This window comes from Megalopta genalis, chromosome 8 (assembly GCF_051020955.1).
Source record: "Megalopta genalis isolate 19385.01 chromosome 8, iyMegGena1_principal, whole genome shotgun sequence".
Classification (NCBI taxonomy): Eukaryota; Metazoa; Arthropoda; class Insecta; order Hymenoptera; family Halictidae; genus Megalopta; species Megalopta genalis.
The window spans coordinates 6,390,400-6,417,989 of NC_135020.1; the positions used below are offsets into that span (position 1 = coordinate 6,390,400).

The 27,590-nt window shown below is 33.7% G+C and overlaps 3 protein-coding genes and 1 long non-coding RNA gene across 7 annotated transcripts in view; 3 read left to right on the top strand and 1 right to left on the bottom strand.

The window, feature by feature from the left end:
• The window catches only part of LOC117225162 (uncharacterized), a 56,160-nt gene extending 53,317 nt beyond the window's left edge, over positions 1-2,843 (top strand). Inside the window, exon 9 of the mRNA XM_033478496.2 lies at positions 313-2,843. Coding sequence (XP_033334387.2) covers positions 313-407 — 95 coding nt within the window. The 3' untranslated portion in view covers positions 408-2,843. The remainder of the gene's footprint in view (positions 1-312) is intronic.
• A 1,430-nt stretch (positions 2,844-4,273) lies between these two features.
• Positions 4,274-6,251, top strand: LOC117225105 (uncharacterized). 4 transcript variants are annotated; one of them, XM_076524259.1, is made up of 4 exons: positions 4,274-4,736; positions 4,870-5,061; positions 5,176-5,309; positions 5,669-6,251. In XM_076524259.1, the coding sequence occupies exons 2-4, from the start codon at positions 4,935-4,937 to the stop codon at positions 5,828-5,830; spliced, it is 423 nt and encodes a 140-aa protein (XP_076380374.1). In that variant the 5' UTR covers positions 4,274-4,736; positions 4,870-4,934; the 3' UTR covers positions 5,831-6,251. The 4 variants fall into 4 exon arrangements, with proteins under 4 accessions (XP_076380374.1, XP_076380373.1, XP_033334320.1 ...); XM_076524258.1 differs by having other exon boundaries at positions 4,274-4,468; positions 4,562-5,061; XM_033478429.2 differs by having other exon boundaries at positions 4,274-4,468.
• Positions 6,252-18,501: 12,250 nt separating this feature from the next.
• Positions 18,502-25,526, bottom strand: LOC117225114 (uncharacterized). The gene is made up of 3 exons (XM_033478441.2): positions 25,375-25,526; positions 25,063-25,214; positions 18,502-22,880 (listed from the first exon to the last, which is right to left on the bottom strand). The coding sequence occupies exon 3, from the start codon at positions 22,865-22,867 to the stop codon at positions 20,978-20,980; it is 1,890 nt and encodes a 629-aa protein (XP_033334332.2). The 5' UTR covers positions 22,868-22,880; positions 25,063-25,214; positions 25,375-25,526; the 3' UTR covers positions 18,502-20,977.
• Positions 25,527-25,656: 130 nt separating this feature from the next.
• Positions 25,657-26,946, top strand: LOC143259981 (uncharacterized). Its single transcript, XR_013034047.1, has 2 exons — positions 25,657-25,834; positions 26,548-26,946. It is a non-coding gene; the product is annotated as an uncharacterized LOC143259981 (long non-coding RNA).
• Positions 26,947-27,590: the final 644 nt, after the last annotated feature.

Here is a 27,590-nt window from a genome sequence, read left to right on the forward strand (position 1 = left end):
GTTTTTTCAAAATTTCACTGTTTCCGTTAGACACGTATCTAAGATTAATTCTGTGAAATAATTAAAAAAGACATCATTAACAGAATTCTGTGGTTTATAGACTTATTGAGTTAATTAAGTTAACGGATATATTTCATATATCTGTTTCTACGGATACTCATGAAATTAATGAATAAAGGAGAACACGTATTCAATATCATCGGACATAATTTAATCTGACACGTTGTTATAGACTATAGCGCAAGTGGTTAACAGATTTAATTCAATTATACAACTTCGAGCACTGTAGTGAGCATTTTTTCTTGATTACAGATGTACAGCCACGTTCGGTGCGATCTATTCCAGAAGCGTTCAGCCACCGCCGCGAGAAACGCGTTCGTCGTTGCGCATGTGACTGCGCTTGCTAATTCCACCTTTAATCGGATGTCCCGTTGTGCCTGGCCGAACAAAACGTTCTAAAAGGAGAAAACATCCACCCGGGAGCACAAGTGACGAGTTTATGCGATTGAAACAGGATAGGATACATTGCACTCCTTCATTTGAATTTCGCATTTTTATAAGCTTCGATCGCAAACACACGACTGGACATCGAACAAGAGAAATCGAAACGCATCAAATGCGTTGTGTTTCGGTTAAGTTGATTGTGCTACTTTGCTAGAGACAAGAAACGATGAAGCAATTAAAGGAATCGGAGTTGCTTTGGCGACATTCATATTTTCGCTACGGGGCTGCTTTTCGCAAATTTATATACCACGGTGTGAATTTGTTGATCTTTTTTATACTGTAAAGATGTAGCACCTGTTACCTTTTTATACTATAAAAGCTATTGGAACTTTTTTGAAATCGATCGAAATTAATATGTAACGAATTGTGTAGATAAATTCAGGTCGGAGTGATCAGATTTTAGTAGTAGACTCAACCAGAGTTGTCAATTATTGCAAAATTTTGCCCGTGGTCACCTTTAATATACAGCAGACGTTGGTAATTGATCGATTGTAGTCACCTTTAGCAACGAAAGGGTTGAAAAATATCTAGATTTCATATCGAACGTTAAAATGCCCAATTAGTAGAAAGAAGATGTACTCGTACCACTGATATTTTTTGAGCTAACATACCTGTATCGTAGTTGGCGTATTAATTTCGTTATCATCAGACTGCGGATCTTCGCGCATATACTTATATCTCACAAAAATGTGTAAGGAAATTACAAAAGTACAAAATTCTATGAGAACGAACTCAGAAATGATATTTTACTTGATTTCCGGATCGTTTGATCTGTCTAAGAAATTCTACGTTTGCATAACACCGTCCACAGTTCAGTTATATTATTTTCTTCAGCGCGTGATAACGGCTACAAGTAGAAAGCAAAGGGAAGGTAGAAATAAGTCTGTGATTGTTCCATTCGCTTACAGTAAAATCAAGAAAATTTTGGTCGCAATTAGATACGAGCGCGTTTGGAACATGAGCAATTTGAAAGAATAGCGCGTAATAAATCGAGTGCTTAAATGTTTTACTGTGTATTAACATTTTCCATCGGATACTTTATTGCGAATTAATATTCTGCATCAGTTGTCTTGTAAAGAATTTGTTATATTTAAGCAGAAATAAAGTTTAATAATTCGACTGTGAAGTAAGATAATTCGTTTAGCTTCGAATGACACTTCTAAACCCGAATTTTGATCAACTCCTCGCATCTACACAAAATTGTTTAAGGTGTAGACATTTTATTATTCTGTATTTTTGTATTGTATACGTACACATATATTTTTTCATGACAATTAATAAAGCGACAAGATTATTGGTTAGATTAGATTCTACATAAACATTTTCTTTTTATTTTCCATTCAGCCCTTCAACTCGTAATGATTGTATCACTAAAGAAACGGTAGCAATAATTCATGTTAATGTAAATATGATATTTTTAATTTGCATTAAACAATAACTGCTATTAATACTATCTAAATATTATTTTTCTCTAACGTTTTTTTAGAGATTAATAGAACATAAAGGTGACGGAAAAATATTTAAAATTTGTTGAAGTAGAAAATTATAAGCGATAAGTACAGTTAATATTAAAGTATTAATAAATAAATAAAAAATAAATAATACAAAACTTTCTTAAGGGTAGACATTCGAATGAGGTGAACATTTGTGAAACTGAATATTACTATTTCTGTAATCAGTACTAACCCGACTGAACAGTACCGGACAAAAATTTGGGAGTCATTAAAGTTAAATGATTACAAAATACTACAATGATTTACGAAAAGCTAAGAACTAAAATCTTTCTTAAAAAATATTAGCATTCAATGAGGAAAAGATGTAATCGAAAATTGCAAGTGATTCCAAACTTTTGCTCGGTAATGTATACATACCTACGTATACGTTATTTTCTGCAAGTTTAGGCGACTATAATTCAATTGAACTTTAGCTTTATTCAAATGAAATTCTTGGGCTACAAATCATATAACTGTATTATGCTGCTTGAAACAACTCATGTAATAAGTAATTGTAACTTTTTCAAATTTATAACTCAAAACTACTTTTATATTGTTAACACGGGTAAATAAGTCAAGATACACAATTGCTTCTCTTCTTTTAATTAATGCGTATACATTAAAATTAAGAAGTACTAAATAATGTAAACATCGATTTTTATGGACTATTTCACTACTAGTATTACACATAGCTTTTCTGGGTTTAAAAGAAAATAAAAATTGTATTGAATACTATTATGTTGTACCAAATTTTTCAGCAATTTTAGCATTAGACCGCGCATTTCATGCATTTATAGAATGTACCAGTATGTAAAACTTTATGAAATAAAACGATGTAAATAAAAATTGGTTAATTTCTAATTTAAAAAACCTCTTAAGTATTTAAAACAAATTTCATGTTGCATTTTTATAAAATATGCATACAGTCAACAATTTGATAAAGAGATTTTACAATATTAAGACTTCGTTATCCTTAAATCATGAAAATAGTACAAACATTTCTTATATAAGACGTATTTATAGACTTTTTTGAATGTATTAACATAGGATATTTTTTTATAATATTATGAACATTAAAACATCTCTAAACAACATTTGGAATGAGCAAGATTATATATATATGATCATACATATGATATTGCCTTTTGTACGGTTTCACTATGATACAGTTAAATTTTACCTTAGACCCAATTTTCCAAAACAATTTTAAAAATGTTTCACTAATTTCCAATATCCTTTAACTGTTTTTATAATGTTCATAATATCCCAATTTCTATGCGTGTCCCAATTCCTGTGCCAGTCCCAATTTCTATGCGTGTCCCAATTCCTGTGGCAGTCCCAATTTCTGTGCGTATCCCAATTCCTGTGCCAGTCCCAGTTTCTGAGCCTGTTCCAATTTCTGCGCGTGTCCTAAAACCTGTGCCTGTTCCAATTTCTGTGCTTGTCCCAATTCCTGCGATTGTCTCTATTTCCGTACGAGTGTCGAATTCCTGCGAGTGTCCCAATTTTTGTGCCTGTCCCTATTTCTGCACCTGTCCCAATTCCTGCAATTGTCCCCATTTCTGCGATTGTCCCTATTCCCGTGAGTGTCCCTATTTCTGTGTCCAATTCCTGTGCATTTACTTAGTAATCAGAACCTTCTCAGAACCATACATTATGTAGAAGTTCAATTCAATTAATAAAATTGAAAGTAAATGTTTAAATGAAATTCAAAGTAATTTTTCACCTTGTTAAGTTTCTGTAAAAGATCAGCAGTTAATTAATAATTAATAGTTAACATTTTCAATCTAGGATTATGGTGTGTTTCTCAACCAGAGATGTTTATGCATTGTTTCGTGTAGCTTCTACTATTCAACATAAAGAATTCTTAAAGTTGTAATTTTCTTATCACCATATTTATATGTATACTAAGGATGTCAGAGATAAATAGTTTTTATATATGTTTAGTGCATCAAAGTCTAGAACATTGTCCATCAAGTTTTAAAACCTGATAAGAACAAATAGAAAAATTGGATGATATTGTAATCAGATTTGCCACTCAAAATCTACGGACATATACTAGTATAACATATAACATTTACATCTTATATAACACTTATGTAATACACTGATGGTTTATCTAAATAAAGGCATATAACAAAATATTCAACTATATCAATTTTAATGTAGCTAGTGTTTGTTAGAACATTAATTTAATATATAAATGTTATCCAGTTTCAAATTGGTTACATATTTATATTACGCGATGCCCGAACTTCGATCACGTGACTAAAATGCCGACAGCTCATGCGCAGTCTCAGTTGTGCTTCACGTTGTACAAGGGCAGTTATATTATTACATGTGTGATGTCATTTTCATTCTGTGCATTATTATGCTGTTGTGATTTACTTTGAGAACAGTGTCGACAGTTTCTACAGCTAATATCTATTGTTCTACGCCACCCTAATCACGGATACATTGTTTTCTTGAAGGTGAGCTTCACGTTCGGTGAATACCTCGCGCTGACAATCGTGACGTAGCACATTTTAGATTTCACAATTCAATGAAAAACTAAATGTTGATAGATGAATGAATTTTAAACGATAACACAGCAAAGGACGAAGAGTTTTGATATCGTCAATCTAATTGGAGTCATCAATACGAAATGATGAATTTTGATGGAGAAAAAGGATCCACGAGATTCTTGTCCTCACGAAATATTTGTTGCTGTCAAGCAACAGCTAGATATAACAGTTCAAAGTAAATCAAATCAGTAACTCCTTAATTCGTGTTTAAGCGATCCTTTTACATAATCTTTAATCTTTCACTTTTCATTTAATTGCAAGCAAATTGTCTTAAATGCAAATGCTGATTAACTATGTCAATGTTTTAGAGCGCTTAGATATTTCGCAGGTCTTCTGATTTTGATTGTCCTGCCAGCTGAGCTTAACGAGAAGTATGGATGAATTACAAAATGTCAATGATAGTGATATGAGTCAGTGTACATATGATAATCACAATAGTAATAACAACAACAGATTGTTGGAGTATCTTGGTTTGGATAATCGTACCAATGATCCACTCAGTAAGTAGTAAAAACACATAAGTTGAATATTTATGATGTGACAATTTGCATTGTAAATATTAGCATAATAATAAGAGCAATAATACATATACATGTGTACATATAAATTTGTAGGTGAACCAGAAGTAACTATGAACTTGAATGAAGGTTCTACACAGCTACCGCTTCATCCACTAGAAGAGTTGGAAGAAGATATGTTTGATTATGATACTGATATTTCATTACAAGATGTAAATACAGAATCTAAGGTACATAATGTATTGCGGAAAAGGTAACATTCTTTTAGCCCGACTATAGAATGTCTAAAGAATACATTAAAAAGTTATCTATTACTATTTATATTTTCAAATTTAGTTCTAAATAATTATTACTCAATTTAGTAATGACTCCCGAAAAAGTTTCTAGATTCTAGGAAATACCTAAAAATTGAATAATTGTCTTTTAGGCTAGCAAAAGTATTATATCTGTGAAAGATTTGTAATAGCAATTTTGTCTCTGGTTTTAGAGTTTGTTTTTCTAGAATTAATTATACATATAACTGATATTTGCTCAATCAATACTTTTATGATACATTTCTGCTACATAAGGTGTTACTGTCCAATTCTAGGAGCAAGTTGTACCATGTAGTCAGCTGAGTACCAGCTATAAATACCCTGAGGAGCTTACTATATCAGACGATGAGGTAGATGAAGGCATATTCGAAGATGAACCAGTGTCTAATTTGGTGTTATTGAGCGATAACAATACACATGACTCTGAACCTCCATGAATCACTACACAGTGCAATCGATATGTTTTTGTACAGCACTGCCACGTGCTCATGTGCTAATTTGCTATGCAATATCCTGTACTATTCAAATTTTCTATTGATCAGGTTCACTGAATACACTGAGTTTGTTAAAAATTTAAATAAATTGATTTACTATCTAAATAATATCAACCACAAGCTCTCTTTAGAGACAAATACTTGGTAAAAGATATGTAATACTGTTGCAGAATGTATCATTGTTATAATGTTATACGATATATAAATGTATTGTATATCTACAAAGCAATAATATAAGAATAAATATAGTAAAAAATATAAAATATTTTACTACATGTTGTATTCAGTCTTATTAAATGTGGGACATTATAATAAATTGTGTATGCAGAAAACAAATAAGCAAATAAATGAATCAATTAGTGAATTTGTTCTCTTGTATATTTAATAGTGTGCATTTTTATTCATATTAATATGCATTTTTGACCCACATGCTAATAAAAAGCTTTATTTAGCTTGTTAATTTTTGGAAAGAAATTAGAGTTTGGTTACTTTTATTATACCTCAACTATAAATTTTATGTTTTCATAATTTTTGCACAACTTATTTATTTTTTATACTTGTACATTTTTCTTAAATACATATGATAAATTATTTTCATTGTTTTTTAATAGACTATATTTATATAAGTAATTGGTTAAATTATTTTAAACTAAGAAAATCAAATATTTTGTTATTTCCAAATATTTAAAAAGATCAAAGGGCTATCGAGAAAATAAAAAAATTGAGATAAGTAATTGAGTGGATTAGAATTGTAGTGATGTAAGTCACGTTTTGACTTATATCTTAAAATGTAATCCGCACATGTAAAAAAGTTAAAATGACAAATTAACTTAATCCTAAATCATCTTAACAATAAATTTGGTCATTAAACAATACACGTATTAGTAAAGAAGAACATTCTTTATTTCTCACTTACGCCACTAACGTGACTAATCCACCAATTATTAAAATCTACCACATCTTGAAATAAATTTATAATATTCACATAATATTATTATTTAATAGATTTAAATTGTTTAAAAAATGTAATTAGCAATATTTTTTACACAACAGTTCAAAAGGATTCACAGAAAATATTAATCGAACAAATAATTATTAATATGAAAAGATATTTATGATTGAAATATCTAGAATGAAAGAATTATTTTCAAATAATTTGGACAACTGTTTTTTATTCTATTATATTATTTACTATACTACTATTAATTATACTATTAATTATTTTTATTCTATTTTTTATCTTTTCTCTATTCAAGACTTTAACCTTTACTATGAATAGTTTCTGATCAAATATTATTAATTACTGTATTAAGGCTTTTTTTGTAATAGTTCCATGCTACATTAATTGAAAAACTAATTTGATAGAATTGATTATAGATAATAATGTGCACTGTAAATAGAAATGCATAAAATCATTTTTAAATAACTAATCCGCCGACGGTACATATTCGGTGTTGCATTTCTTTGAAAGTCGATCCATATCAATAGTATAACTCTTTTTTATGTCATCCAACACGCGAACGAGCATCCAGATTGTTATGTGGTAGAATTACTTTTGGAATCGTGTTCAAAAGTGAAATCGAATCATATCGAGTCGTATTTCAGACATTTGCCTGGGAATCGAACTTGGGGATCACCAGCTTTCGTCATTGTCAACAATATAACTTGCGTGGTTTACAAAAATATATGCTAGCGATTTGAAGTTTTCAAATGCAAATGCATACTCTATCATAATTCTAAAAAGCACAATTTAATTTTGAATAACTTACTTCTCTTCTTTAATACGATTTTTCATCTATGTTGTTTACAGCATTTAATAAGCATTTGATATAGATTATAAATATATTATTGTAACAATATATGTGTTTTCTGCAAGGTTGTAGATGTATTTGTGTTTCGATGAACAGTTGTATAATTTTAAAGTTGTGTCAGAAAATATTCGTTACACAATAAAAGATACATATGTATGTACATTATACATTGAAAAAAAATTGAATTTACTAACTTACGATCAACTAAAATCACCTGTTATTGTGTTTATTGGAAAAAAATGTGTTCCCGTCCTATAACAGTCACAATTATAAAATATATTCAGCTGTAAAGAGTATTATTGTACAATTATTTGAAGAAATGATTTTTTTTTGAATTTTATATGCAGCTATTTTGTAGTGATGAATCAACTTGGCAGATAAATTTCCGTAATAACGAAACTTTATTATTTTAGAAAAATACTGCAAAGTTAAGTGTAGAATTGCAAATATGATGGTTTTTATATCTTATGTCTTACAGTAACATATACAGGTAGAATAAATACGTGGTAACTCTACCAGTTATTGTAATACACGGAAACAATCGCAGTTCTCTTTTTTCTTTTGCTAATTAAGTTTATGATGTAGGAAGAAATGCATTACAGATTATTTACAACTAACCATACGCGCGTTAAATTTGCCAAGCAAAATTTCACAGGCTTCTGTAAGGTTGAACGTACCTTCTTCCATTAATTAACTTACGTGTTACGACGTGATATAATTCTGTTCCGTATGATTAATCGTATCGATCTCTTTATTGTCTCCGATTAATTACCGTAAAAAAAAGGCATTTTTTCGTCGCGTAACTTGACACCGTGGTACACGATCAGGGAATGCGGAAGTGGTTGCGAAAATTCATGTTCGTGACATGCTAGAACATGAAAAGCTGGCTTTGCAGTTCTTATCTGATTTACGCAAAAGTTGACCAATGCCAATACCATGCATATTTTAATATATAATCGTCGTTTGAAATTTAGAAGATTACTGTTTTTTGTATTAAAATGGTCTCGATGACACTAACTTTAATCTTTTTTTTTGAAAAATCGTTTCTATTTATTATTATATATATAGGGGGGGGGGAGAGACTCTCATAAATACTTCGTATATTAATGTAGATGTTTAAACATATTTCAATAATTGAAACCTGCGGACCGTCGTGGATGCACCAGTTCCTTCTGACATTTACAGTATAGTTACATCATAAATTCGTAGAATATTAGAGGCTGTAAAAAATAAAATATCAAACACAATCCTATTATAATATTCAATATTAATATTTATGTTAATATTAAATACTTCCTGTCTCGTTTAGAACAATCTTCTAATGAATCTGAATTATTTACAATTTTACAGCGACCAATTTTGGGTGTATTAGCGATTCCAAGGCGCGACAGAGAGGAATAGAGAGACAGTTTTAATCGCGTCGGTGACTCTTGCAAATTTAAACGCGTACGGTATTTCATAATTGTGCCGCTCGGAATAAATGTAGGAAGCGTGTTTCTTCATCAGCCTCGGTGTTCATCATGCATTACGATCTCGGGAATCGTACGACACAATGTCTGGTGTAATTCAAACCAGAGTCCAGTTTTGCTGGTACAGAAATACCAGGCGACAGTTTTGCAAGCAGTTTCGTGTTTCATATTAAAGGACGACAACTTTTCATTTACATTAGGTCTCTTGTAGGAATCATGGATCACTCCGTGCTTCATTGTTGCTACATGATTCATTGCTGTACGTTCTGTAATACATATGTAATTTTGTGATTATGCATGCAAATTTAATGAATGCAGAGGAATGTGGATATTATGTGTTTATAACAAAAGTGGTCAGATAAAACAGTGGGCACGAAACATATTTCAAGAATTTAAAGACACTGTCATATTATTGTTAAATTATTAAAATCATTTCGAGCGAATACTCGACTTATTATTTAAAGATCGATGGCCTAATTAAAATTATTCAATTTTCATTATAATGAATTTTTAAACGCTTTACAGGTTGCTCGTGTTTTATGTTATGAGTAGACCGCGGATTTTATGCATTTATGACAAATACGGATAGGTGAAACATAAATTAGTGAAAAGATTAAAAGACGCTAGAAACATTGATGTATTATAATCTCAACTGATTGAAAATATTTAAGAGAGAATAGAAATTGAACTTGTGTGTGTGTGTGTGTGTGTGTGTGTGTGTGTGTGTGTGTGTGTGTGTGTGTGTGTGTGGTTCCTACGTTATGCAATTGATGCAGACAATTCTTATTTTGCATAAAGATCTGCAATCTAAATATATCAGAAACTTTTATTAATCTTGAAGTTTGTAGTCCTAGTTATTAATAATTTCACTTTATTGGATTAAACAACTTTTACTATTTGCGGTATACATGTACCATTAGTATTCTGTTTGTCTAAAATTAAAATCGAGCAATTTTAGATCACCAGTCGAGCATTGCGTTTCTGCGGGTATCGTGTAGTTCTGTGTATAAGAACTCCAGCGCGACGTCAGTTTTTGTACACAAAGTCGGTTGTTCGAGCTTAATGCCGGCCCAGGTGAACGACCCGTATTGTGTACATTTGACGGTCTTATGTTTGTATCGTCTCTATGTATTTGCTACTGGGCCATTCTTCCAAGTAATCCTAATATTAATAACAAATCCGTTACCTATTTTCCGTTGTTTTCTATGCAGCACTGTTCGTTAGGGCATTGCCCTTATGCACTGTAACGAACGTCCAGCGCTGCTTAGTCCTTCCAATTTTCACAAATTCCCCACTCCTTTACCTCTCCTAACCGATGGCCCACGACAATATACATATAGTGGCCCACAAAAGCGTTCATACACCATTTAAAACGTAATAACTATTTTAACACGTTGACTGCCGCGTCACCCGTATTCGGGTGACAGCAAAAGTTCTCATCAGGCCACGTCACCCGTAATTCGGGTGACGCTGATTTGACTACTTACAAAGGATTGCCGAAAATATTTCGACAAATATTCTACAGGAGGTAATGAAACTATTGAATTCTTATAAAAATGGTTTATTAAAAAAATTATTCGCAGTGTATAACATTAAAACATTCTCTGCAAAGTTGAGGTTGATCAGGACAGCTTGGACAAAAAGTTGTTTGTTTTTTCAGATATGCTCGTGCCTCTGATCGGTCCATTTCGTATCTTTTATTTGAACTGTAGCTTCCTCAGTATCATCAACATTTCTTTCTTCTTCCATGACCAATTCTCGTAAAATCTCGTCAATAGTATCTTCATAACATTCATTATCACTAAGATTATATTTATCAGTATCCAAATCAGAATCTGACGATGTAATTTTATTTATGCTTCTCCTTCCGGGCAATCCGATCTCTTTTCATTATGGAAAAAAAATAAGGGCAGAGATTTTAAGTTATACCATTCGGTACTCGGCAAAGATTCCAACTGTTCATGCAGGAACAGAAACAGATACGAATTAACAGCGCACGCGTGGCAGTCAACGTGTTAAAACTGAACTAAATGACTCAAATTTTTTTAGATGATAGAGAGACTAGTCTATTAGACGATGACCGAAATGATTTTTTTTAAATTTTGCCATTACTTGCAATGACAAAAAAATCAAAATCGCTTGTTTTTTAACTTTTTTTTAATCTGAGCCTATAACGAAAATTTAAAAAAATGTCTTTCGTAGATCTGGATAACTTAGATGGATGTTGAAAATTTTATCGAAATCGGTTCACGTTGTTGTCGAAGTAGTGAGTTTTCGCTAGTCACACTTGTAATCTTTCTGCATTTGCAGTCTAGTTCCACTCTTTTCGATTGCGCTTGCTTTGTAGTCTAACATCGATCACTTGATTGTTTCTTTCGTGAGCTTCACGATACATCATCACATTTCATAATTTTATTCTATATTTTCCTTCTCTCTCTCTCTCTCTCTCTCTCTCTCTCTCTCTATATATATATATATATATATATATATATATATATATATATATATCTTATTTATTAAAATATCTTGACTTTATTTCATCAGCGTTTATAGTCATACAGTCTACTATTCTTCCTTTCAGCATCACTAGAGTCCCCAACACTGCGTCCCCATACGTATGCATACTTTTATTTATTATTTTATAATTATTTCAAAGAATATTTTAACATTTTGCATATTGATTATTATATATTTCATACGGAGAATTCTCTATAAAAATATTTTATTCTTTCTCTTTTACACAGGGTATTTCATAATTATGTTAACATTCGAGAAGGGGTGATCCTGAGGTCATTTAAAGTAACTTCTTCCTTAGCGAAAATGCAATCCGCGGCTTTGTTTACGAATTATTAATGAATTCCGCTGATTGGCTCAGCCGCCTAACGCTAGACGGACTCGCCTCTCATTGGTCAGTGTTTCTCGTTAATAACTCGTAAACAAAGCCGCGGATTGCATTTCCACTAAGGAAAAAGTTACTTCAAATAACGTCAGCCTGTATAAACAACATAATTTTTGCTAGCCATCTCTGCGTTTCTATATTTAACATTTCTCGAGTCCACCTTTGAACTCGAAACAAAATTATCATAATCTACCGCGAATGTAAATACTCCACGTTGAATGTATAATAAATTGAACGATTAAATATACACACAGAAAAAATGCAATTCAATGTAATCGAGATCTGGATTAGACATTTAATTTGTGTCATGCGGTAGCGATTGTATTAAATATAATTAATGATGTGGCGTATTCTACATGGTAACGGTGATTTCAATGACTTATACTCGAGCAGAGTGAGTAAATGATAAACGGAACAGTGTTAGTTTTACTGCTAATTGAAATTCGCATAAGCTTACGGTCTACTGATTCAGAATAGTATTAAGTTACATGGGGCATAGCTTCAAAAGTGTTAATTCGCGGTTAATCCTGAATTGCTAACGAGTTCTGTGTACCACGTGATAATCGGAAACATCGATCAAACGGTTGACTTTAACTACCCGTACTTTGCAGATCACGATGGCGTGGAAATGTGAGGCTCGCATGGTAATTATTTCGTGTTATGTATGTATATGGAACAATTACAATTAATTCGTTTCACATAGATCAGAATCGTTACAAAAGCACATATATGCTCTTTATCGTTTCTTATTTATTTCTTTATTTCTAATTTCTTAGATATGATCCTGTAAATGTAAATTTGTTCAAAGATATGTTAGTTGACCTTTGCAAATTTTATGCACACGACAGAAATAATTGTGCAGAAGATTGCTGGACGATATTTCATCCTTCCGTTATCCAGGTTGGTCTCGGCTGTATTTATCATAACAAGCGTAAAATTAATTTGATTTTGTTTCTGAAAATACTTTCGTCGAAATTATACAGACTCTTCCATAGAAAATACATTATAATGAAAATGATGAAAGACTGAATACATTCAGTCTTGTTAATAGTAGGTATATTAACAAATTAATATTAAAAAACTGCGAATGTATACAATATAGAAGCATACGTACAATCTATGCCGTATTGTTCTGAAAAGAGAACCTTTACTTGTATTTTTCAAGTAATTAAACATATATCGTTGTAGCTTACGTTTTCGACAACTTATCGATACTCGAATGTAAAACCGCCATGTAAAATGAATCGAATGTAAAACAAGTCCACAATCAAAAACTTGTATAAGATACGTCAAATCAAAAAATACAAACTGTTTCAGCGGTTTCATCCATCATGCTGTAAAATTCGGTAATAAAATTCGGAGATTCAACATGGAACCATTGGACCAAACTTCATTCGTCAGTCTTATCTTCTATTGTTACGTAATACTTTCCAACAACCTCGAGTTTTGACAATTTTGAATTCGTACTGCGTGGTTCACTGAGAAGTCGTTTTTAAAAAACGCTTTCGTGGAATAAAAGTAAATGTGCTGTTTAACCCTTTGCACTCGAGACTATTTTAATTCCAAAGCGAAGACATTTGTTTCCAGTTACAAAATTTCCATTTGATACGATTGCTTTTATTTGATAATTATTTGAAAATTTTTCGAGTACAGGCAAATTTAATAATCTGAAAATTTTTTCTAAATAGTGTAGCAATTTTTATCGTCGCCTCGGAGTCGCCACTCGAGTGCAAAAGGTTAAGTATTTCCCTTTTACTGTTGCTAAGGCTAGTAGAGGAAGTTTTCAAAGAAATTGACAGGAATATTGTAGCACGTACCTTCAATTTAATTTAATTTAATTTAAGCAAATATATTTATATAATATTTGTAAATGAACATTTAATAAATCAAATTTATCTGCCGTGAAAGTTTGCATACCACTGTATGTGCGCAACGCGATTAAAATTTAACGTTTTAAGAGAGGCGTCAGTGCACCCAATTTTTGGGACTTTCTCTCATGTGCACACGTTACTTCCAGCTTTCATTTCGAATTCAGCGATTTTTTATTCATGTTGCTGGTTTCAATGACCCGAATTTCTCCGTATATATAATTTGCATTTATAAAATTGCATTCCGCTGGGTGTTTTATAATTGCGTTATTTCTGGCTGATCAACATACGAAAATACAATAAATACACAGTTTACGAACCATACTACAAACTAAAAAGTTTTATATAAAATTATATAGATTCGAATTGTAAATAAATCTTGCCAATTAGTGGAAAAATATTTATAAGGAAATTGTATTGGAAAATTGAATTGATATAGCATATACATACATGTATGTATATGTGTGACATTGATGATGTTATTTCTGCTGAAACAAGGAAAAGAGTTATTGATATAAGAAACCGCAGATAATTATGAAACATATCCGTTCGCATTATCCTATACCTAAATACATAAAAATAATGATCTCGATGAAACTTTTGATAACAAACGAAAAACTTAATAATTACGAAGTAGTATTGTTCTGCGTATAGAGCACAAATTTTGATCCAGATATTATTTATTTTCCATTCGAGTATATCGATCATTAGTTACGATGAAAACTTCGTAGCGACGTTTGCGACGTTGAAATGGCGCGATCATGTCGGTAGCCTCTCGATTACATAAATCACGCGTAACGATGTTTGCCGGAGGTATGTATCAGCCTAGTGACAGACCAAAAATTCTCACCTGTTTCCGTATGCTGTATTTACGGAGACTAACTGGCAATTCTGGCAGGCACACGTTCGATAACCCTAAGAGGTACCGTTGCTAAACCGGAAGTAGAGAACACGGGTGTACAGTGTCAGTGCCACGAAATTGCTCGGGACCTTCGCCACGGAACGAGAAACGGCTGGTATGTGAGAATGAGCCTCTTTGTCAGTGCTACAAGAATAGTGATGGGAATAATGATTTCCGAAATAATATTGCTAATTTCACGAGCCTGCATGCGAACAGATTTATCAGTCAAACCTTTGTGAGAATTTATCGTATACTTTCGTACGCGCGTATGCGCTATTCTTATTGTTAGTAAAAATATATTGGACAAGAGAGATTTGATGCTTCGTCTCGCGCGTTCCAGAGATAGTTATTAATTACAATGGGAGAACCATACAATTCCTTCGTAATCACTGAGGAATTTGTAGAAAGTAGTACATTATATCTGCATATCAAGAGATATTCAAAGATGTTATTTTTTCAACATCTACACTTGGCACTTTAATCACGAAGTTCTTAAAAAAGGGGGAATACGGGCACAATTTTTTGAATGGATATTATAGTTGACGTCTTACTGTAAATCATGTTTGTTCGAGCAGTTCTTTCGATTTATATCTGCCGATCTTTCAGGAAGTCTCAAGGGCAACATTCTTATATATCGATATATTATACTATACATATTTTATATATTACATATTACATATTACACATTACATATTACACATTACACATTACACGTTACACATTACACAGTACATATTACACATTACACGTTACACATTACACATTACACATTACACATTACACATTACACATTACACATTACACATTACACATTACACATTACACATTACACATTACACATTACACATTACACATTACACATTACACATTACACATTACACATTACACATTACACATTACACATTACACATTACACGTTACACATTACACATTACACATTACACATTACACATTACACATTACACATTACACATTACACATCACACGTTAACATATATATATATATATGTTATATATGTTTTATATTATACATATATATTCAAGTCAATTAGTCCAATTTGAAAAAGTTGTGCAGTTTGTAAGGGATAGGTATATTTATGGGACTGACCGTATGTATATCTTATTTTCATTGCATATACCCAGGCCTGATCGCAAATACATGCTGCGAATACTTCAGCGATACGTCGTAATTGACGAAAGCCGATATGCAAGGCCGACACGAGTTTTACCTTAATTGCGAACGGAGATTCGAGACGGAAGCGGGCGAGTAACGTATGGTCTCGTTACCGCAACTTGTTCGGCTAACGACAATGAAGGTCTTCGAGTTAGCCGAAGGTGCGCGGTTAGCCCAGAAAGGCGACGAGACAGTAGACACGGCAATTTTCATAAACTGGTTACTCGTTCGCTTTCTCTTGAACATGACCGTAGCCCTTGCATATGTATGTATATGTATAACGTGCGTCGTATGTGTATAGCATAGTATGTATACATGGTCTATGTATAATATGATACCTGTGGTTTACGACCGGCTGGCCTTGACTTTCACGCGATCCTTGGGACCAGAAGATGCGACCGGATCCAAAGGAGATCGACACACTTTGCACGATCATCGGAAACTCCCCGGTTTTTGCAAGTCCTTAAACGATCATTGTCAGTCTTCGCGACGAACAGAATATTTAGGATCCCGGTGTGCCATAATTCGTTCTTGACAACGGATTTAACAACAGAATTATTATGAACGCTGTCGAAGGATCACGGACAACATATTTTGGGAAATCATTTAATTAATTTATTGTTTTGGACATCCACTCGTTCACAAAAGTAAGTTATACTTGGTTGAAAACACATACAAGTGCAACGCTTATATTATAGAGATATTCGTTTGATATTATCAGCACTGTGTCTAGATGCAACTATTCTGATTATAGATCTGAAAATACATGTAAACGTTCTGAAATGTTTATTACGAACGTATACTTTGCGGACGTTGCAGAAGTCCATTTCATTGCTCAACAAATTTTAACTTCTTTTTATGCGCTTTTACGTTTCCCTTTTATGTGCTAAATACGAATTTGATAAAAATATACAATCTTCTTTTTTATTTTTATTTTATTTATTCATTTATTTTATTTTATTTTCATGGAAAATTACCGATACACCAAAGATTGAACAGCATTTAATGCTTAGCGTTTCAAGTATTTTCCTAATTATTAATACGCATCGATGTTGTAAAAATATGCATACATAGAACGTGTCCAATCGGCATTTTCTGCGCTATGAAACAATAAGAAGGATCTGCCTACTTTCTACGCCAGTCTCAGTGTAACAGACTCCATAGAATACTCTGTGAATTTGCCTCCTATGTAGCACTATTCTTAGACAATAAAGAAAATTCTTATCTATCGAGCATTGTGAACGAAAGGTTAGGAACACGTCTAATCTTACATAGTTACCGGCGCAACATGTGTGTCAGTGACATCGAAAATGTTCGTGTTGGTGTATATGCAATTTTAGTTAAGTTAATTCATAGATACATACATACGTAGCAAATAATGCAGTGAAGGCTTATATTTATTCCCGTGAAAAATCATGGCGAACGGTATTTCCGACCCAGACGTAACATTCTGATAGTTTATCCATAGTTATGCACTTGATGTATGCAACTGCATTGCATATAGGGGAGGGGTATCCGACATCGAAGTCCTTGGGTCGAGTCGAGTCCTTTTCCCACAGTGTCAAAGTATAAATAATTGACGAATGGGTCGTGGATTTTATGCATTTATAACAATAACGGAGTACGAATGTCAAATAAAATCTTGATTTTGCAACATCGTACTTCATCCTGTGTAATTATCAGACTGTGGATTTTTATGCTTACATGTATTGAAACGCAAGAAACCTACATACATTAATAAACATTAGAAATATTTTTATTAAATATCCACCGCAGAAAATTTTTTGTTGGACACTGAATTTAGAACAGAGATACATATAAAATATTTACACTCTATTAATTCTTAATAATATCAATTAATAATATTATATTATATATTAATAATAATATCTATTAATAATATTATATTATATATTATATTATATATTATTAATAATATCTATTATTAAAGAATTAATTATTTTGCATGATGAAAATAACTGTATTTTAGTGCAATTATAAGCCGATATGATTTTAGCACGAACTCGATAAAATATGGTGAACGTAAACGGCGATAAGGTTATTTCATATATTTTTCATATATTTGTAAGAGAAAAAGAATTTTCATATTATCTTGAAAATTATCTGTGTAAAATTGAACAATTGAAAATTATCCGATGATGTCCCTTACATTTGTCTATCGGTGCGTGTAAATACATAAGAAATCCTAAATCACATTGTTCACTGCACAATAGAAAAGGTTACAATCAAATTCGTCATTATCATTATTATCATTACTTCGACAGATGTTTCAAAGCCTTATCCTCGCTTAATTGGTATTTTATTTTTTATTTTTAAGCAAAACCAAGAGCTACTTCGAGTCTTTATTTGCACGTTTCAGATATTCGATGTATCAATCATAACTTTTACGACCGACTATACCGATACAGATTTGTTAATAAAGAGAGTTCCGTAAGATATATTTGTAGTCGAAGGGTGCAAAAAGCGACAAATTGGTGAGTATTGCTGGTTTAATATAACTCTGAATGACATGTTATAGCAAAAAGTATCGCTTTACAACCATAGTCGATAGCACATATGTATAGAGCGGCAGGATGCGATTAAGAAAGCAACGCATAAACGAAGTTTATGTGTACATTTTACAAATGCGTGGTAATTAACAACGTTGATGACTACGAACGATCGTGTCGGCGATTAGAGTGCAGAGGCGGGAGATTCTCGTCCATCAAGTTTATAATATCAGAGCCAGTAAAATATGAACGTATTACATTCTTCTATATAAAATATTGCTCGTGGATGTACCTAAATTTTGTACTATAATAGTATAAAATCAACGTTATTAACGAGTTTATGTAGTTTTACCAAAAAGATGGAAGTAATGTTTTGATAAACACACACACACACACACACACACACACACACACACACACACACACACACAGGGACGCGTCGAATATAATTTCCTCTCCTGATAATTTATTATGCTTGAGTTATCAGATTTATCACGATAAATCATTATAATCGATGCCGAATGTATCGGTGATTAAGACATAATTGTGTTTAATTTATTGGTCAATAAAATTGAACCACTAAAACGGAAATTATTTACAATTTCACCTAATACGTACGTTGTTATAAAAATATTTAAATTGTCAGAATGTTTATGAGTACTTGCATGAGATTGCTTACGATCTATCATCGTATTATGGTCTATAAAAATGTTTCTCCACGCCGATACAATTTATTAAAGTTCATTTCACCGGCTAACGGTATTTTAACGTAGCATCGTTACGAATAATTGAAATGAATTTATTACACAAGAATATTTAACAATCAAAATCTTCACGCGAATTACGTGTAATCGTAACGCATATAAATGATATAAAAAAAGTCGATAAAATTAAATCGACTTGATTTTATCCGCGTGACTGAGTACAGATTTCCGCAGGCCACTGTTTAAGACGAAACACAGGATATTCAAAACTTCTTCTAAAAACAATAATTACCACGTTTTGCGAAGTGCAGATTTTCTAAGTCTTACCTCTCTCTCTCTCTCTCTCTCTCTGTCAAGACTTTTTATTTCTCTAATTTAATTGGAAACTGATTATTGAATAAATGTTAAATGCATGGAAATCTATAGAAACTGCTTGCTCTTATGCAAATTTTATTTGTATGCAATTTACATATGTAAATCTACATTATGTAAATTGAATAGATTTAATTGTGTCCAGAATTATGAGAAAGAACTGTAGTATTATGTATATAGAACATTATAGATTCAAGGCACATATCCAACTCTAAATTGGAACTAGTGGTTCATAGAATAAACATTTATGATCAAAGTTGGCGATTCTTGAACTCACAGTTATGAGAAAATAGTTAATACAAGATATGTAAAATGATTATTGGTAGAGAGCAGCTTATTGTTACAACACAAAGCTGATTTCAAAAGTAGCAAAATTGAGCAACTCTTCAACCACATTGCATAATAAAATACGACACAATTTTAAAGTTCAGGCAATGATATCCAGTTATTAACAATCGGAAAGCGGACGGTCGAATGATGAGTCGGATGGCGGTGCTGAGTTTCATTTGACTAAATTTTTTGAGCTAAATTAGTGTATAATTAGTGTAAGCTAATTAGTGTAAAAGATTTGTTGTCAGAAATGACCCGGCACCGCTAGCGAACTATTAATAACTAGACTGCAGATTTGTGGCATTTTCAAGTTCATAAAACACAAAACATCGTTCTGACCATGTTAACAATAAACGATTACATTTTTGCTTGATCTCTGAGAAGAGTAATAAATTTTTCCGTATTTGGATTTTTTCAAATAATCTGTGACAATGAAACTTGCATATGAAACTGCAGTCTAGCAATAATTGAGAAAAAAAATATAATCAGTGAGAAGAAAAAGAAACATATTAAATGAAAAACGAAGGATGTTCTATATGCAAGAATTGAAATTCTTTAATCAATTATATCAGACAGGATATTTAAAAATTAACTGTTTATAAAGTGTAACCATTTATTAATGAATTTAATTAAAAATCTTAATCGAATAATGTTCAGCTCTATCTACATTTTACAAAGAATAAGAATTTATTATCTTCTGTGGAAAACAAGTAATAAAAGTACTCGATAAATCCTCGATCAATAAATCAAAATAAGAAAATAACAACAAGAGCTATCGAAATTGTATACAAAGTGATTTAATCTGACTAAAATTGATGTGACAAAGTGACTAAAATTCATTAATGCCAAAATTTTGGAACCTTAACCGCTTAATGCCTAATTCTGCCTGCGTTTTACGAAAATTAAGAATTGTCATTGCAGAAAATAAATCGAGCAAACAAGAAATATAACAAAGGTACACAATTCAAGAGAAAGCACATTTCATAAACAGGAATCGAACGCATTCCTTCGATATTTCGTCAAAACGGTAATCACGAGGTTCAGTCTTGAAACTAAACGTCATCGAATACTCCACCTTGAATCTCCTTCAGCTGATTATTGTAAATATACAAAAAGTTGCCCCTGGCCATACTGAGTCCATACAAAGCCCCGTTATTCAACTTCTGGAACGGATTCTTCGAGATGTCCAGCACATTCAAGCTCCCGAAATTCTTGCAAGATCCTTTTGGTATATCTACGATCTGATTATCAGTTAGCCAAAGTCGTTTTAACTGAGGCAAACCTTCGTAACTGTCTCCATCGATCGTCGTCAGAGTATTGTTATTCAAATGCAGATCCCTCAGTGTCGCCAGCTCGAAAGTACCCTTCGGAATACTCGAGATCTTGTTGCCGGTCAGGGACAGTGTGAACCTCGGCACATTCTTGAAACTGCCAGGATCCAAGCTCGAAATCTGATTGAAATCGATGTGCAAGAAGTCTAGGCTCTGCGGCAAGCACGAGAAGGTGTCCTTCGTGATGCTTTGGAACTTGTTCCAGGCTAGGTTGAGGTCCTTCAGGTTCTCCAACTCTGCGAACGTTCCCTTTTCCAATTTAGTCAATGAGTTTCGATGAAGATACAGTGTCTTCAATTGCGTCAGGTTTCTGAAGGCCCCACGCTCGATTTGCATAAGGTTATTCCTCGTCGCTATCAGAACCTGCAGCGACTCTAGACCAAGGAAGACATTGTTCTGAAGCTTCTGGATATTGTTGTTAGCCATGTTCAGGTAGATCAGTCGAGGGAGATTCGAAAAAGCACCGTCAGGAAGCGAAGAAATGTGATTACTGGACACTATCAACTGTGTCAAGCTCTGCGGCAGGCTCGCGACGAAAGACAAGTTGTCCAGCTGATTGCCGTGAACGTATAAACCCGTCAGGTTCGTCTTCTCCAGGGCACCCTCCTCTATGTTCTCTAAGAGATTGTCCTTTAGATTGACCACTTTTAGATGTCTATTTTCTATCACCTGACTGTGGATAGTTCTGATCCTGTTTTCCATCAGGTTCACGTAAAGCAGATCCTCCGGCAGTTCGTTTAGTAATTCTTTGGTGATCTCGGTGATGTCGTTGTTGGATAGATCTAAGGTAGCTATTGGCAGCCGCTGCAGTTGATACCAACCCTCGTGAAAACCTTTTATACCGAGCCCTCTTAGGCTAACCTTCCTTCCTTTCTCGTCTACTAGCACCTCCAGGCAAGGGCTGCCCTCGGCGATCTTTTTGCCCTCTTCTAGCGGTTCGATCGACAGTACGATCCTCTCAGGAATACACAACTTCAGCCTTGTGGATAGCCATGTCACTTTGTTCGTCTGCGGACTCTGAGCTTTCGAAGATTCTTCCTTGTTCATACTTTTTTCCTTCTCCTCGTGCCTCTGTTCAATGTCCGCTTCTGACTTGATTGCATCCAGCTGCTTCAATTCTTCCTCGTTCTTCAAGAACGAGTTCGTGAAAGTTCCTGTGCTTATGCTCCAGAATATGTTGCCCTCCGTGAGGATGGTAGCGGATTTTGTTAAACCGAACAGCTGACCTCTGCGAAGGTGCATCACTGGATTACGAGAGATGTCCAGGATTTGAAGTTTTTCTAATCGGACAAATAAGTTTTCCAGATTGGAGATCTTGTTGTCGGATAGATTCAAGCACTCCAAGTTAGTTAGATTGGAGAACATGAACTCTGGCAGAGATTCTATGGAATTGTTCGCTAAGCTCAACGACTTTATAGTGGAAACGTTGTCGAGAGCATTTTTGTCCAGTTTTTGGAGGTTCATGCTTGACAGATTTAGCTCTGATACAGGATCGCTAGTGTATTGAATGTTCTTCAGGGTTCCATTCTCGATGTCCAGGATGTAGTCGTTCTTCAGCGAATTCAGTGGCGCTGCTGCCACTAATGGCAGCAATAAGGTAAGGAACAGCATCGTTTCTTGAACCCTGAAAGAAATTGCATTTGTTTTTCAAAAGTTCCACGTGCACAGAGTTTAGAAAATAGACTTGTAAACAATATGTAGATTGTTGACAGTTATTTTATGTTCATTTTTCAGTCTATTATGTGTCCAAAATTGGATATCGAGCAACGATTAACGAACTATTGATACGATTTTCATTTCGTTTATTTAACTCGGCAAAATATTTATTTTTTTCCGTAAATTAATCATCTGTAAAATAAATCATACGAATTGATAGGTTCGTAAGTATTCGCAACCTAATAATAAGTATACAAAAAGAACGAGGAAGGAAAAAGCAGTACAGTTTTTTCGTAAACAAAGGTTCGTTGCATTTGAATTATCAGAAATTACAGTCAGTTCCAATTTTTATATGAAACGCTCCATATTCTTCTTGTAAGATATGAAAGCTCGTATCAAAATTTTAGAATAATTTTGTATATTGTTGTTGCGAAAGGTATTGCATACATACAATTAATATGTTAAGGAATTAATTTTCGAGGGGTGCGATTTTTTATGTAAGAATTGTATTGTGAAAGTAGATAGAACTGTATGTTATTTCATCTGGTGAGTTTAATATTTAATAGTGACAAGCGAACCGAGACTTTTAACGTGCTGATAAGAATTCTATTCGGTTGATCGAAACATAAATAGAACTGACGAAACATTAATCAATTCTAAACTTTCCGGAGTTCTAGTCTATAAAAGCAATAACAGATTCAGTTAGAATACATAATAAAATGAATATTATTTTGTATTTATAGTAGGAATAATTGTTTCATAATATGACATGTCAACAACAAAAAAATAAAAAATAATATTCACCGACTAAAATAGTAGAGTACATTATCATTTTGGTAATTATGTACACTGTCGTTATTAACACATTATTCATGGATTAATTAATAGTTCTTCAAAACTGATGATTTGTAGCCCACACATTCGTAATAAATAATTTGATCTTAATCTTGAACCGACAAATTATATTCTGCAACATAATCTAACTATTTATACTTAATACTATTATTTTAAAAAAGATGTTCAAAGTTTCGTATATAATACTGTGTTGTTATTGAAAATCTGGTTTACAAGATATTGCAGCTAAGAAATGTTAAAATTAATCGAAGAAGTAATTTTTCTTTGATACATGTAACGTGCCCGTTTTGAAAATTGTTTCACATAAAAATTGTATTTTATCCCTAGAAACCACCTAACTTTCTGCAATTGGCGAGTAACACAATTAAAAATTATATGGCCAATCGACTTGCACTCTTATACTCTTTACAATGATATTATGAATAATTATTTTCAGATAAGCGAGATGAGAAGTTTTGATTAAAACGTTAATCTTCTTTATCGAATTGCACGATTCCGTCAATTTTGCATTTTCTTTTTTTAACACTAGATTTACGGAGCACAAACCCCAAAACAGCTATTTTATATTAGTTTATAAAAACAGTAAGACATTTATTCTGATTTTTAACAAGTGTTATTGCAATATTTGCCGTAAATAACATACAAATTGAATAAATAACTCATAAATACATCTTTGCGATATGAATAATCGTAAATGAAAAAATTAGTGACCCGTCATTTTCGCGGGTTCCGTAAATCTAGTGTTAACGAAATCAGATTCAGGTATCGCGGAATTATATCATGAGTACAAGACCATTCGATTTGTTCATTCCAAGCACAGCGTAAGTGCAACGTACGGTAATTGCGCGTCGGCCGACGACTCGACCGTCGAGGTGTGCGAATCCTTCGCTAGATTTCGATTACTACCCTATTCCTTAACAAACACATATGATCCTACTCTCAGAATCCCGTAATAATGTACCGTAGAGAGGAACCTCGATTATCCGAGCCTCCGATATCTCTGATTTGAACAAATAGATCAATTTAAACTAACCCACACCCAACGGTATTTATCGTACCACTCGATATAGATGTAATCTAGCACTGTGTAATTCAGAACTAATTGCAAAGAACTGTTTTATTATCCGAACATTCGCGTTTCACTGATATCAGTTCGGTCAACCGTGGCTCTCCTCTGAAAAGATCTGCTAAAAGTCCCTTTATTTGCAACGCGACGCGCGAGCTGCTTCGAGTTAAAGGTCGAAACGCGTTGTTGAACAGTGTTATCGGTCACACGCTACAACTATGCTACTCACGTCTCAGGGCTGGCTTCCGAAAAGCGTGGACGAAGCTTCGGTCGCAGGCGGACCGTTCCTGCGTCTATTCCTGGCGAGTAGTTCGCGACAAGATTCCTCCGGACACTCCGGACGTAGCTATCGCGAGAACAGGTCTTGCAAGCCTTTATACCCTGCGGATTTTGAGTGTGTCTGAGAAATCTCTATGGATTGGTACGCGCGAGTGTCGCGATAGTGTGCGTCGTCGATTTGGCGTGTCGAACGGGAGGCAACTGGCTACAAGGAACAGCGCGGAAAGAGAAAAAAGAACCGGCGAACGTTCGTGGAACTTACGTTAAGTCCCCCCGCGGAGCTATTAGAAGCAGAATCTCGTCACGTATCGACTGTCAAGGAGCAGGAAGAGGAGTACAACGAGAAGTTTCCCATCGAGCGCGACCCAGCTCGAATCGTACCGAGTCTATTATTAATTCGTTCTGTTCGCGGAATCATCTCTCTTCCGTAATCGACGTTTATTTATCTGTCTATCTGCGCAGACGTCTCGAACGGGGCCCTGCGGATCGGCGGACATCATTGGCCGGCGCGGTCGCGTTGACCAGTTTATCGCATCACAAGCGATTGGCGCACCGAGTTTATCTGTCGACTACTTCTCGCGATAATACGGTATCGCGAACTATGTTCTATGAATGGTTATGCTCGAACGATCGGTTTGCTCGAGAGTCGGCTTATTGGGCCGTTATCAAGAGGTCGAGAGAGCTGGCTGTGATTTTGTGATAGTGCCCAACGAAGTATTCAGGTTTCGAGTGCCATTTTTCAAAGCGGTTTTTAGGCATTATTTTGCGTTGAACATGTACAGTCGCGGAGAAATATATGTGAATTTTGTTTAGAACGGAATGGCTTTTTTTAAATTGGACCGAACGAGTTGAACGTCTTTGAGGTGTTCGAAGAACTAGACACACTGGGCTGTGTATAAAAAGAGTGTTACAAAAATAGCAATTGCGTGAAATGAGAAAAAAGATAGAAATCATATTTTTTTTTTCAACTTTTTTATATATTCTTTTCTCATTTCACATAATTACAAGTTTTGCTAAAATTTGTTGATGTATTGTCTAGAAAATCAGCTCTTCTATCGTCTCAACAACATTTAAATCGTTTGGTCCAATTTTAGGAGAGTTGTCCCGAATGTCGAATATTTTTCTAAGAACTGTCTTTGTCCAAAATTTCATCAAAATCGATGTATATTACTTCGTTATATTTCCACATGTATGCACAATTTAACAAAGACAGACTTTTGCATGTTTCATAAGTGCCAGTGAATTGTATCTTCGGTACACTAATAATATTGAAGGATATAATTGGCTTGGCCAGATTATACAGGGATCCCCGGAAAGAATCATCCGATTTAAAAAATTTATATTTTAAAAAATTACACACAGAAAATTATAATTCAAACACGAATATAACGGGAAAATGTGCGAGTTTTACTTTTTATTATTTTCTTCTCAATAGGTGGCACTAGCTGTTTGCTTGTTTTGCTGTATTGTGATGTATGGTTCTACACAGTTGGCCTCCGAGATCACCCGACCTAACCCCATGCGACTTCTTCCTTTGGGAATTTGTGAAGGATCTTGTCTTTGTACCACATTTACCTACAAGTGTAAATGAACTCAAAAAAAAGCATTTGTGATGCTGTACAAACAATTACCAGAGATACATTACACCGTGTTTGGCAAGAACTTTCATATCGCAATGATATCATACGTGTAACGAAAAGAAGTCATATTGAACACTTGTAAACCAAATCTCACACATTTTCCCGTTATATTCGTGTTTGAATTATAATTTTCTGTGTAATTTTTTAAAATATAAATTTTTGAAATCGGATGATTCTTTCCGGGGAACCCTGTATATCTATTGTTACATTCCCAGTTATTCCTATGTGTGAGAGAATATCTAAATGAAGTTGGTAAGCTTTGTGAAGCATTTGAAGAATTCGAAAGAATAGTGTTGGGATTATGGAATGAAAAATGAATATGATTCTATAATTCTTTTCTTAAAAAGACTTTATTTTATTCCTTTATTGAGAGAAGGTATATGGGCGAAAACGATCGAGCGACCAAACTCTACTGAGAGTCCGGTAAGAAAAAAAACGCTTCTTTTATACCCTTCTTGGGTTCGTCTTTTCCACCAATCAGAGACGTTTATTTGTCGCGTTTCACATTGTATACGTGACGCTGGGATCCCCAAACAGTCAGGGCACGATGTGTATCTAATGGTACCGGTGATGATGTATCGCGGTATCTATTATATACAGTTTACATCACCGTCGTTGCCCGCTGACGGAACCGACGAAAATGTAAACCGATATCTTAGTATCTTAGTACTAAGTAAACTATAGATTAATTTTTGTTCGAGGCTAAAATTTCAACAAATAGAAACGTATTTCGTGAAGACGGAAACGGTCTTGTTAATAGTTTGTCTGTCAGTCTTTCGACATTCAATTCTAGATATGCACATAAGCTGATCCAACCTATATACAAGGTGAACTGGAA

Bases quoted from the DNA above. Each gene is read 5' to 3' on its own strand.
- LOC117225105 (XM_076524259.1), top strand. From the start codon at position 4,935: ATGGATGAATTACAAAATGTCAATGATAGTGATATGAGTCAGTGTACA. The intron at 5,062-5,175 runs GTAAGTAGTAAA...ATAAATTTGTAG, and splicing joins TCGTACCAATGATCCACTCA to GTGAACCAGAAGTAACTATG. The intron at 5,310-5,668 runs GTACATAATGTA...GTCCAATTCTAG, and splicing joins ATGTAAATACAGAATCTAAG to GAGCAAGTTGTACCATGTAG.
- LOC117225114 (XM_033478441.2), bottom strand. From the start codon at position 22,867: ATGCTGTTCCTTACCTTATTGCTGCCATTAGTGGCAGCAGCGCCACTG.